Genomic DNA, 13,449 nt, shown 5'->3' on the forward strand with positions numbered 1-13,449 from the left:
CCAAATGAAAGTTAAGGTGTTGTGGCAAGCCTAGTAGAAAGTCAGGGTGGCCAATGATGCTGTGCAAAGCTGAAGAACTACCAACACAGGAGCCCTGTAGGTACTTCTGAAGAGCCTGAGCCACAGACACCTACCATGAACAGGAAGGAGGAGAAAGGAAGACTAGGAAGAGGACAACAAATATGTGAGACAGACAGACAGGGGATCCAGTTTCATGACAAGTCCGCTCATTCCCAATAGTTGAGTACAGGCAAGTCTGATGCAGCAGATGGAACCTCTGTAAGTATGCAGTTTGCTTTGAAATTACAGGCATGAAACTCTCAAAATAGCAGGACACACCCATTGATTCACACTCTTTCCACTCGTGCTAGACAAGACTGACAAGACAAGACTGAAACAACCAAGAGTGGCAGAGCTGCTATCTACTTTTCGTTCCTCTCTAGAATTAGGCTGAAGAAGCCACATGCAGCAGTTTGTTTATAAACATCAGAATGTCTCGTTAATTCTTCATAGGGATAGATCATGGAGATACTCCGCAATCTTGCACTAACGTTTTCTGGGAAAAGCTGCCTTATTTATTCCATCATGGTTGGACACTTGCTCACACCCCTCAGCAACTATTTCAACAGGCACCACTACAATACAGAAGCTAGCAGTATGTGATCCTGGGCAGCAACGTGACACCACCAGCAGCTGTGTTGTTTCTGCATCTGTTATCCTCAGGAATGATATACCAGCTTGCACTTCTTGGACAGCAAACAAATGCTGTAGTCTCCAGTGGACCTGAAGTTTTAACAATCCCATGCTTGCCTCCCTCTACAGCCCACAGAGAACTGCATATTTGAACCTCTCTACATCCTGCTTCAACATTGCATGAGACCTAAGGGGTCAGTGGAGTACCCTTACCACTGCTCCTGGGGACAGAGTAAAGGAAATCACAGCCTTACATGCACCGACTTGTGAAAGCCACAGCTAGTGTATGTGTACCTGAAACAGAAGTGACTGTTTCCACTTCATAAGTTCTGTTCCCTGTTACAAAATGAAATTTTATTTTTTGAATAAAAATCATCTTTATTAGTTCACGAATATGCTGGCTGGTGCTGAACAGGTACGACAGCAATCAACTCATAATGCACTCTCAGAACCTAAAACATCATTCACAAACAATATCAACAGGGCATTAGTAGAACTAGAACATTGTTAATGACTGTGAGGTTCCTTTGGGGCTGTGAAAGAGCAAGACCAGACAGGGAACAAAACAGCAACACATACTTTGGCTCACTATTAAAATTTTCTCTCTAAAGCTCCCTGAACTGTATAAGCTCCATTGTGAGGATTTCTAATAGCCCTCTGTAGCTGGCTGTTCAAATAAATTCAGCAGATAGCTGCTTCACTTCTGCTTGGGGATGTTGATGCTCAACCAGTCAGTCTCATCCCAAATGGATGAGGTTTACTGGTTACAGTTAACCGGTATGGGCTGGAGCAGACCCTGGTTGCTCCAGCCCCAGGGGGTTGCCATGAGCAGAGGTATTCTAGCATGGCTGGAGCAGTCCCTGTCTGCAGCAGCAGTTCCAGCCCCGCTTAATCGCTTAACCAGTTAAACATGCCGTTTAACAAGTTAACCAATTAAATGGAATTTTACATCCCTACTTCTGCTCCTCAACCGATGGAAACTGTCCCCCTTTATCTTGCAGATATTATACAAGACACCACAGTCAGCTATAATTATTAGGCTGTTTTTCTCCCAGAGGCCCATTCTTATAAGAAAGCAATGTCAGTGACCATTTAAACAATCAAAGGCCTATTCTTTTGGGCATCTCATTCCTTGGTGCTCTCAACATGTCCAGTGGAGAGCTTCGTGAGTCATGGAAGCCAAGGACGAAGCTGGATCATGCAGGATCATTACTGGCATTTCAGCATTCTCAACAGTAATTGTCAGTTGGGAAAGAACAGTCCTGTGCTCTTAAAAGCTGCATGAGCCACAAATCATCCCTGACCTGCTCACTGATGTCAAAGCATCCTCTGCACACCACCTATGCTTGAATAACTACAGAAAAGTAGCCTTTTCAATCGGTGTTCTAGCTGCAAAGTGATCTGGTGCTAAAATAAGATATGAGTGTCATCTATTGCTGCACCACAGTTTGGGAACCCCACTGCTGCAAAACATTTCACTGCCCTGAACGTTGCAGAGAGGCAGTCATGCATAGCAAGAGGCAATTAATGATCCTGGACACTTGCATGACAACAGCCCCTATGGTGGATTTCCCAACCTGCAACTGATTTCTGACTGATGGCAATGCTAATTTCCACAGTGCAATTGCCACTCACTTCTCAACTATCACTGCAGCTCTCATTTTGCCATCCCTGTACTTGGGCAAGCTCAGCACACAGATCCAGAAGCATGGCCTTGTACATCCCAAAATTCTGAAGCTCCTGCTCACCACTCCATACCTCCATAACAAAGCAACCACACCAGCCAGTGCTTGGTTCTGGGTCTGAGTAACAATACTCCACCAACTCCAACTCCACTAACTCCAGCTGCACAATGAACACCACCAACAATCTTTAATTGTTTCTTTATGTGTCTCACCCACAACACTCTAGCCTTGAAGATATGATGTCTCACATGGTTCCTCCTGCAGATCTGCAAGTACTGCAGGATTGCATGTTAGGAGGATGGGAAACACAGGACAACAGCACAGAACTGGGCAGACCCGATGCTTCCATCAGAGATAGCAGACAGCAAAGAGGGATACACAGGTTTATGGAATTTTGAAAAGAAAGTGTGAAAATTACAGGCTACAGATGAAATTATGGATGGAGAGCATTCATTATGGGATGTTGACCTCATGCTACTCTTCAGCCCTCTCAGACTGTTTTTGTTCCATCAGGCCAAAAGCACCTGCACTGGATGGTGGTACAATGGGATATTTACCCAGGTGGATTGCATGGTCTCATATTGATACAATCTGATGAGGATGCACACTGCTGACACAAAGAGCCAAATATGTACACACAGGCAATATAACTACAGTTGCTGTATGCAGACACAACTTATGTTGATGTAATTTTGTAGTGTAGGCATGGTCTAAGTTGGGGTGGGTGAAATACAGCGTGCAAGCAGGATCTGACCTGTCTGACATTTCTTTCTGGCCCGTCTGATTCCTGGAAATTGAGGAAATAATTAAAACAGGGACTAGCAACCTGTGGCTCTTTGGCTGTCCTCTCCTGGTTTCTGAGCTGCTACAAGTCCCACAGTGGAGTGGGGCATTCAGGCAGGCTGCCTAACTGCCATGACCCCATAACACACCTAGAAGTGACCAGCTACTGTTGTCATGTCTGTGAACATTCCAGGACGGGGAAGGCAGCTCCATACACTGCCCCTGCCTCAGCACTGTCCTCACAGCTCCCACTGGCTAGAAAGTGGTCAATTGGGACTGTCAGATCAGCACTCGCAGGCGTGGGCAGTGCACAGAGACCTACTGCTCCCACCCCTCAAATGGTGCACAAAGACATGCCAGTAGCAGCCAGCTGCTTCTGGGAGTGGTGTCAGACTGTGGCATGCAGGCAGTCTGTCTGAGCCCTGCTGTACTGCCAGCTGGGCACCACATATGTAAGCACCTCCTGGCCAGAGCCTCCACCTTGCTCCTGCCCTGCACCCCAAACCCCACCCCAGCACCCTCCTGCACCCAAACTCCTTCTCAGACCCCACATCCCCTCCTGCATCCCAAGCCTCTGCCCCAGACTGGTACTCCCTCTTGTAACTAGACTCCTTTCTAGGCCCTGCAACTCCATTAAGAAATGCAGAAATGTGCAGCCTGTGACAAGTTTGCTGTGCCCCTACCCCCTTGTGAAAATTATTGCCCATCCCCAGCCTACTAAGTGTTAAAAGCAGAGATTTTATGGTTACAGTCTGACAAATGTAAACTGACAAAGTGCTGTCTTCCTTAGGACTTGTGACCCTGATTACCTCCATCTAGGAGAGGATGACTTATTTCTTAACCTATATCTGTAAACAAGCCCTTTAATTTGCAGACAGCATATGCCCCTGAGGCGCTCAGTTATACCAAGCAGCATAAGAATTAAATTAAAACACTCACGTCAGTTTCACATTGATACTCAAAACCCTATGGGCAACAGTTTAACTATCACAAACCATGTTAATGTCTGGCTTCTGTTTGTGAAAGCTATGAGCAGCAGCAAGCTCACTGGAATTATTCACAGTAGAGCAATCAGACGGGATCTGAGAAAAACTACTCTCACTATAGAGTAGACCCCCGAGTTACGCATCCCCCCATTTGTCTTCTGTACCTCTTGCTTTTAAGTGTAATTTGCTTCAAGTAGTCACAGTAGATTATACAAAAGTAATGAAGTAAATCTACATTAGAACATTACAGTGGCATATTTGCACCACTGTAGCAAACTCAGGACACATCTACTCTACAAAACTAACCTATTATATTTTGTATGTTTGAACACGTGACTTCTTGTGTTGGCCACATGCACCCTGATGGGGAGTACTTGTATTGATTGTCCTATCAGCATACACTGACATTGCAGTGACCTAATTACATCTCCTGGGATTCTATGCCACTGAAAAGGGTGTTAACAGTTTAGAGAGGCATCTAAATGAGAAGTCAAATGTAAGTGAAGACATTTCCACAGCTAGGTCAATATAAAGCATCTTATGTTGACCTGTGTGATTAGCATAGACTACACCTTATTACAGCATTGGAGAAAAGTCTTCAAACCACTGTAACTAAGTGTCCTCTCTGAAGAGAGCTCTTCAATCAACCTATCTGTCTACACTGGAACTTTTGTTAGTTTAACTAGGTGTGTCAGGGAAGTAAATTTTTCACACCAGGGAGAGATGCAGCTACATCAACTTAACTTTGTAGTGTTGACAATTCTATGGTAGTAAGCGGGCCCCAGAGAAACGCTCTGCTAAGAAGAGAGAAACCTCTTACTTGCGTGGCGTACGTACCAACAGAACTCAAGATACACAATACTGAAGCAAAATTAGACACTTTATTTGGGGGCAGGCGATTTACCAATCTGCTTCCAACATGCTTCTGAAGTAGATCTGACTAGATGAATACAATAGTTCCTTCCATCCATGAAAATCAATGGATCTTACTTAAGGTGCTGCATATGCTTTATAGAAAGGGGCACATGTCCTACACAAAAGAACAAGTGAAAGGTACTGAATGCAATGAGGAGGCAGCTGCTGCACCATCTCATGCTGCCTATTATCACATTATCAGAGAAGCAGCCATGTTAGTCTGTATTCATAAAAACAGCGAGAAATCCTGTGGCACCTTATAGACTAACAGACATATTGGGGCATAAGCTTTTGTGGGCAAGCTTCCAATCATCTGATGAAGTGGGTCTCTGTCCACAAAAGCTTCTGCTCCTATGTATCTGCTAGTCTAGTTACCACAGGACTTCTTGTATTTCTCACACTGTTTCCTCTTATTGCTCAGTCCACCTGTCCTCTGGAAAGACGCTTGTCCTACAGGCTCTACAGACCACAGCTGGATGCTTGTTTGGTTTGTACAGCGCCTAGCACAATCACATGGCTGGGCTTACGTACGCTGCAGAGCAGACACATCAGAACCACGCTCCGGGTCAGGGAAGGACCCGGCAGCACCACACTCTCTCACTCCTACCCTCGGGGCACATGGTGGGCTCCGGCAAGAAGAAGCAGTTGCGCCGAGCCACCGCTCCAATCAGTGTGAGCGCGGAAGGCGGAGGGAGCGCCGCGCAGCCGCTGGGCGCGGGGTGCGCGCGAAGGGAGCGACGGTAGAACCTTCGGGGCAGTTACCGAACGACCGTTACCTGCTCCAGCAATGCCCGCACGTGCAGCTCATGCGCGCGCCGGCCCTGCGCCCCCTGCCGCACATAGGCCACGTTCACCAGCCTCTCGCTAGCTCCGAAATTCTCGGCATTCATGTTAGAAGACGCGAGGGATGAAACTAACACACTCCGGACTCCAGGTTTTCCTGGCACTACTGCGCAGGCGCAACTCCCTGGGCCCACGTGAGGTGACAGGCTCAATTCTCAGAGAGACTCTAGCGTGTGCGCATGCGTGAGGCTGACGTGTGACCGTGCATTTTCGAGTGGGGGTGGTGTGGATCTCTTGACGCGCGGAATAATCCACGCCTGTGCCCCATAAGGGTGCAGCTGTGCTCTCAGTTGAGCTCGTCGAATGCTGTCTAATGGTAGCTCTCCGCCGGCTCCGTGCGGAAGTGAGGCGGCTCTCAGGGTTAGTTTTGTTGTGGAGCTCAACATGCTCCGTGTGAGCCAGGGGCGGTCTGGTAGGCGCTGGGTGTCGTGCTAGCACCCAGGAAAGATGCAGCCCGACTAGCCTGCAGGTAGCTCAGTAGGGGGATACCTGACCTGGCCGGGAGAGCATTGTTGAATTGCCCTTTTGTTAACACCTACACAGGAATGAACGTATGAGGGAGGCGCAAGGCTTTGTTAATGGTGAACGCCCCATTTTTCTGTCCAAGGGAGGAAGAGCAGAATGCTGTATTTCTGCAGGAGCTCGCAAATAAACCTAGGTCTTGAGGCTGCTCAGAGTTCCATACCTGCTTAATTTTAAGTTTGTGGTTAGTCTCCTTTGTGATTAACAGGGTTTCCTAAAGTTAAAAGCGTGCCTCTGGAGCTGTTGTGTGCTGTTCTTCCATCAGTGCAACTATTTTGGTTAGGAATGTGCTTCTTTATTAAAATAGTTACACCAATACAGCTGTTAGTGTGGATGCACATATCTAGGTACATTATGCTAGGAGAGCAAAGGGAATGGGACTAACTGATCTACTGTAATCATTTTTATGCTGATATCATTACATGTATAATAAGAATATTTTGCATTTTTACCTTTACTGGCATAGTTAAAGCAGTACAACTTTTGAATAGGGACAGAAAGATAGCCATGCTAGTCTATATACTATCAAAACCAAAAAGCAGTCAAGTAGCACTTTAAAGACTAACAAAATAGTTTATCAGGTGATGAGCTTTTGTGGGACAGAACTACTTCTTTTGTTTTGACAGTACAACTTTTGTTTGTAGACAAGTTCTAATAATTGGGTTATTGAACCTCTGGATGTTTGTATCCATTTCACTGCATTCATGGTTAGTGACTTTTTCCAGAATCTGTAAAGTCTTACTATGTTTCTGAGACAGAGTTACTGAAAAATAAAATATTCTTTAAGTTTTTTTAAGACAAAACTAAACTGGTTTGATTAGTGGAGAAAGCTCTCTAGCTAGCTCAGATTCTTACAGTGAAGTCTTGTAATAGTTAAGATCACCTGAAAGAGCATTATTTTGCTCAAAATCTGTGCTAGAGCCCACATTTGTTAAGGCTTCATCTGCAATAGAAAGAGTTCATAGGTATAGTTATATGGAAGAGCGATACCAGCAAAACTTCCAAGCTTCTGCAGGCAAGAGTGCTTTTGGTTCATAGTTTAGGTCAGGAGTCAGTAACCCTTCTGAGGAAGGGTGCCTAAATTTGAGCTTTTGATCTCTATGCACTATCTGAGTGCCAGTGATACTTTTTAAAGTCACTAATAGCCATATGTACAAAAGCTTCATTAATAAATTAAGATGCAGAGCTTTACTGTTTAGCTGGGGGCCGGTAGCATTAGTTGGGCTTTTGTTAATCCATAGGCAGCATGGGTTTGAGCAAGCTCCCTGGCTGCATGTGGCGGGGAGGGTTGGTGCTGAATACCCATCCCACCAGACAGCAGTAAAATGTATTTTTTTACTTTAATTTCATCTGTGGGTACCTTTGTAGAGTTTCATGTTTGGACTACATAAGATTTTTATGCATTAAACATTAAATGTAAAGTATTAAACAGTTTAATTTGTTCTATTAACTGATACAATATAGTTGTTTCACAAATACTTACTCTTTTATAGGTTGCTTTTAGTTTTTTAATAAACTTCTCTGGGACCTGTATTAAAACTACCTCAGGAAACCACATTTTTACTTTCCCAGTGATTCCTTAATATGTGTTCTATCTTGGCTGCAAAGTCAATTTACCTCTAAAAGTAGATATTCAATGGATTGAAACAATGTTGAGGTTGAAGAAGAAAACAGAAATGTGGTTAAAACTGCTGGGATAACATTCAGCTCAATTCCATTTAGGAGTTTGTCATTTCTGTAAACGGTCATCTTAGTAACAGTGACTTGTTTGTTAGTCATAGTCATTTCTCAGATGTCTCAAACAGAGAATGTTTTTAAATGGTTAACTTATTTGAAATAATTACAAAATATAATGGAAATATTTCAGACTGTGGATTGCTTGTCAACCCTTCGCTGTTTTGAGTGTTTGACAGGTAGCATTTACTTAGATGTGTTTGTTTTCTTCTCTGAGTTTTATAAGCAGGAACAGTGTCTGAACAATTTATTGGAAGCTTTCATTCTGTCAGGTTGAGGTGGAAAGGATTAAAAGAAGAGAGAGGATTTGGGAGGTCTGAAATTTTAGGAGCAAATTAAAATCTTTTCCAGTTCAAGATGCTTGGTTGTTTGAGTTTTTTCAAAATTTCTTTTGTATAAAAATAATCCTTAAAAGCAAGCTTTTTAGGATCAATCCTGGAGTTCATAATTTTGATGTTTTTGAGCAAATATAAAACTTACTTTTAAAGTCTCATCTGTTTTTTTCCACTTTATAGTTAGACTATTATATGGAAAGCATACATTGTGATTTCTGATTCTACTGTACCGTAGTTTTAATCAGCTTGATTAACATCTTGTGGGGCTTGTTGGTGAAGTAATGTTAAATCTGTTAATGTTAAATTTTACTGTTGATAGCTCGCTCAGACAGGGTGAAAAACATAGAAAGACATTCTAAAAAGCTTTTCTCCCTAGAAATCAAAATATTTTGTTTTGAACATGGAATGTGGTGATGCATTTGATTAATCTTGTTTCATACAAATGAAGGACATGTATTTATTTTGTTCTTTATTTTAAAGCATCACAAGAGGGCGCCCACCTAAAGCTAAAACCACTGTGAGCAAACTAGAAGAGGAATTTACTTCTGTTTGCACCTGCTGGTTTTTTTTTTTTGGTTTTTTTTTTTTCATATATTTTCTTTCTTTAAAGCTCAGGCACCGCTCACTTATAATGTACAGCTGTAAGAGGTACATTTATAAATGAGACAGTGAGATACACTGACTAGATTCACATTCAAATTGATGAAAGATACTATGAAATAACTAAAATAATCTGGATTGTTCAGCATTTAAAAACTGCTTTCCAGAAACATAAATTGAATTTAATATGAATAGCATATTTACTCAGTAATTAGCAGTATGAGCATTTTATAGACTACATGTATGATACCTGTACCATGAATCAGTGAGTGAGCCTGCACACTATTTAGGTTGGGAGCATATGAGCAAATCAGAGTATATATATATATATATATATAAACAGATGATCCAAGCAGTGTCAGCATTTCCACTACAATATACAAAAATGCGGGTGGAAAGTAAGCATGTTTCTTTTTCAGTCCATCATCTGTTACTAAAAGAAATCTGAAATTTATTTGGCTCTTCTAAAGGAGGTTCTGTTTCATCAATGCTATATACAGGACAGAATTGAGAGGGCTGTAAAACAGTATGAAGTAACTCATCTAGTTATACAGGCGCAACTGGTGCCTGCTGGGAAGGAGGTGCAGGGAGGGGCAGAGATTTTTGTGGGTGGTATAAGGGGGCAGTGTCTCTCCTGAGTGCAACAATGAATCATCTATGTATATGGTGAAGCAATGGATCAGATTAACTGTGCAGAGGGTACGAGGTAGCTGAGTTAGTCTGTATCTTCAGAAACAAGAAGTCCTGTGGCACCTTTGTAAGACTGAGTCTTTGCCCATGAAAGCTTATGCTCCAAAATGTTAGTCTATAAGATGCCACAGGACTTTTTGTTTTTGACTGTGCAGAGTGACTGTAAAAATGTTCTGCCTTTCTGGTTTGGTTGCTTTTTACATCCACTCTGTACAGGGACTGATGACTGCATAATATGCTGTTAGTCTGTACTCCAACAAAACAAAGCAGCAGAATTGTAGCACTTCAAAAGCTAACAAAATGATTTATTTGGTGATGAGCTTTTGTGCCCCACGGAAATAAATCATTGTTAGCCTTTAAAGTGCTATAATTCTGCTGCTTTGTTTTACATAATATGCAACACTCTCTTAAAGCAGGTGGGGACCTTTTGTCTCCATGTACTTGTTCACACTAAAGAGAAACTTTGTTTCTGCTGAAAGTGAGCATACGGGACAAAAAGAGAAATGCACATGTGAACTGCTTCAATGGCGTTACAAATATCAATAGTTATAGAAACAAATGCTACCCGAGGGGGTTCCAAAGTCCATGGCCAGCAGTTATGCTGCCATAAAGCAAGCTTGACTGGTTATTTATCTATCGCTGAAAACTGGTTTTCTTGGGTTTTTCAAGGAACACAGTAAAATAAAAACCTTGAAATGTCATAAATGGCTCATTTCCACCTGTGCATATACAGCCTTCATTTTAGCGCGGGGCGGGGGTTGGTTCGTGCAGGCCCCTGAGCAGTGCAGGTCTTCCTGTGGAAGTGTGAGCGCGCGGGGGCGGAGGTTTGGCTACCGGGGAGTGACTCTAGGTAGGCTCAAGCTGAGGGGAGGGGTTGGAGACGCTCAGCGTCCGAACCTTGCGCTACTGCTCGGCAGTTCCTGTAGCTGGCCCTTTAAATCCGCCAGGTAGTCCAAGTCCGTCCGCCTTGGTGCGCATGTGCAGTGAGGATTGCCGAGTGGAGCCTAGCTCTGCGGATCCCAGCCGAGTCGCGGTTGCTGCCTGCGCAATGCGTCCCCCCGGCGGCAGATAGCGTCCGCCGCCGTTGGCGGGTAGGGTGATAGCCTAATGGCAGAGCCGGGCGCTGAGGAGCCCGACGAGCGGCTGCTGCTGTCGGAGCCGGCGCTTACGGACCGCCCACCCGCGCGGGGGGCCCATGGCGTGAAGGCAGCTCCCGGCGGGGCTGTGAGGTTCGGGGGAGCTCCGCGGCTGGAGGAGGAGGACGGGGACATAGACACGGATCCAGACGGAGACGGCGAGGAAGAACCGCTGCTGGGAGCCTCTACCGCCCGCCGGAGCCGCACAGCCGGCGCTTCCTGGGACAGGGAGACTCGTGTCGCTGCAGGTACAGCCCCATCTGCACGCCCCACCCGGCTGGGACTGCTGCCTCCTTTCTCCCGCAAACACCCTCAGCTTTTACTCTGTGCCTTCCACGGGATCGCGGGGATCTCTGCCCACCTCCGCGCTGGTCGTACTTTGGTTTGTTCCTTTTTGAGCTGCTGCTTTGTCCGGTTCACTTTCTCTCTCTTTTCCGTTTGGCTGGTTAGGTAGGGTAGGAGGCATAAAGGGAGGATGCTTCTTTACAGCCAACTTGTGTTACAGCACAGCCTGTTAGAGCACCGTGTAAAATGAGAGTTTAGCCTCCTGGCTTGCACGTTATGGGGGCGACTTGCTCTGTTGAAACACAGTTTTAAAAGAAGGGTGCCAGGGACAAAACATCGCAATATGTTACTGGAACAAGATCAAAGTTGTACTTGTTATTTGGTTTGAGATGTCTTACCTGAAGGGGCAGGGATTTGGCAGTAATGTGACTATGAGATCATTGTAAAACTATTTTAGTTGCTTACAAGAACTGCAGTGCTGGCTGCCCCCGTTTCCTCACAGAATAGCTATAGTACAACCAGTGACAATATCTTTTCTGGTAGGTAGTTTGGAAGGATTTCTCTGTAGATGAGAGGGTAATTGAGTCTCCACATTTCGATACCTCTTTGAAAGTGTCAGCAAGGGATGATGTTTGGAGACCACCTTAAGTTTGCATCCTGCAATGAATGGGTCACTTATGTGAAATTTAGTTTCAGTTGCTGTTAGTATAGGAAGGTGGAAGAGTATATTGCAATGTAATAATTTAGGACTGCCATCCTCAAAACAGTGCTTTAAAGAAGGCTGCTAATTTCAGCTTAACTTAAAGAAGTTCTACACTTACCAGGAGAATGGTAAACTAAATCAACTGTGGCAGTTGATTGCATCAGTGGTTGATTTAGCAGGTCTGGTAAAGACACACTAAATCAACCACAGATCGCTCTCTTATGGACTCTGGTACTCCATCTGAATGAAAAGCATAAGGGAAGTCAGGGTGGGGGAGTTTCTCCTATCAGCCCCCTACAGCAGAGGCCCTGCCACATCTCAGCCTAAGATATGTTTACTCCAGCTATGTTACTGGTATAGCTGGAATTGCATACCTTAGGATGACATTGCTCAGTATAGTAGGCCTGCTGTCAAAATACTACTTTTTTTTTTTTTTTTTGGTCTTTATATGCAGTGCCTTATGTTAGGTCACTTGTGTCTGCATTTCCAGGCTCAAGGTTTCTTGCTTCTGGTTTTCATCTCAGTTCTTTCACTTAACAGCTCTTGTGGTCTTTTTCAAGTTCTGGCTTCACACCTGTAGGCATGCCTTCTAGTGATAACTTGGTAAAGCTTTCCCATTTTTTTTTCCTTCAGACTGTTGTGTTAACTAACTGTCCAGTTTCCTCTTCCTATACATAATATTTATTCATTTTCTTTTCTGTGCAAAGTGATCCAGTGCTTGCTTTTATGACCTAGTATAGGCCTATGAAGATTTGTATTAGAGTGTCAATTGTGTAAGTTTCTGGCAATAAGAAATTGACTTGTAATAACTGCTTTCTTGTCTGAGAAATCCAGTACTCAAGAGAAAAATACCCTAATTTGAAAGTGAATCTGCTTGTGTGATTCCAAATGCAAAAGGGCCAAAAAGAGGATTGCAGCAAGAAAGTAATAATGAATAATTTGTTTGTTACCTTTTGTATAACTTTATGCCCTTCTCTGAGCCTCTCCAGGACAGTAAAGGAGTGTGTACATCCCTAGTTTAAAATCCCGTTTAATTAGTTAGCCACAGCCATGGCTGTTTGCCCACAGAGCTGCTGGGCTCCCCATGGACTGGAGCTGTTTTAGTGCTTCCAGGCCAGGCCCACTGCAGACAAGAGCTATCCTGATCCTGCTGCTCCAGCCCCCACCAGTTAACTGTAACGTGTAAAATATAAACACCTTTAGTGTAAACCTATGCCTCTTGTGAACTTCTTTGTTTGCCCTAGATAGGGGTTTTTTTAGCATGCCTGTGCCATCGAGTTTTGCTAGTGGTGGCACAGCGTAAAGCTGCAAAATAATTCTTTTGTCAGTACATCTTATAACAGTTCCCCAAATTAAATAAACTGTATCATCAAAAAGTTATTTTATGCTGTGCACCTACATCTTCAGTCAGGCAATCACTGTCATAGCTGTGTTAGTTCTTAGGAGTGGTGAGGGAGGTTGACAGGACTTTTTTATTCATACTTCTAATTGCTGTACCTGTTCTGGCAAAATTAAGTGTAAACTAGGCCTAAGATTTAA

General features: G+C 43.9%; 2 protein-coding genes across 3 annotated transcripts in view; one reads left to right on the forward strand and one right to left on the reverse strand.

Annotated features, from left to right (window-relative positions):
- SEPSECS (Sep (O-phosphoserine) tRNA:Sec (selenocysteine) tRNA synthase) overlaps positions 1-5,996 on the reverse strand; it is a 47,033-nt gene extending 41,037 nt beyond the window's left edge. The window contains exon 1 of the mRNA XM_074991767.1: positions 5,839-5,996. Coding sequence (XP_074847868.1) covers positions 5,839-5,952 — 114 coding nt within the window. The 5' untranslated portion in view covers positions 5,953-5,996. The remainder of the gene's footprint in view (positions 1-5,838) is intronic.
- Positions 5,997-10,744: 4,748 nt separating this feature from the next.
- PI4K2B (phosphatidylinositol 4-kinase type 2 beta) overlaps positions 10,745-13,449 on the forward strand; it is a 32,754-nt gene continuing 30,049 nt past the window's right edge. Inside the window, exon 1 of one of the 2 annotated variants that reach the window (XM_074992565.1) lies at positions 10,745-11,170. In XM_074992565.1, the coding sequence (XP_074848666.1) occupies positions 10,894-11,170 (277 nt within the window). In that variant the 5' untranslated portion in view covers positions 10,745-10,893. The remainder of the gene's footprint in view (positions 11,171-13,449) is intronic. The other variant, XM_074992564.1, reaches the window with a different exon arrangement.

Source organism: Carettochelys insculpta, chromosome 4, assembly GCF_033958435.1.
Source record: "Carettochelys insculpta isolate YL-2023 chromosome 4, ASM3395843v1, whole genome shotgun sequence".
In the NCBI taxonomy this organism is placed as follows: Eukaryota; Metazoa; Chordata; order Testudines; family Carettochelyidae; genus Carettochelys; species Carettochelys insculpta.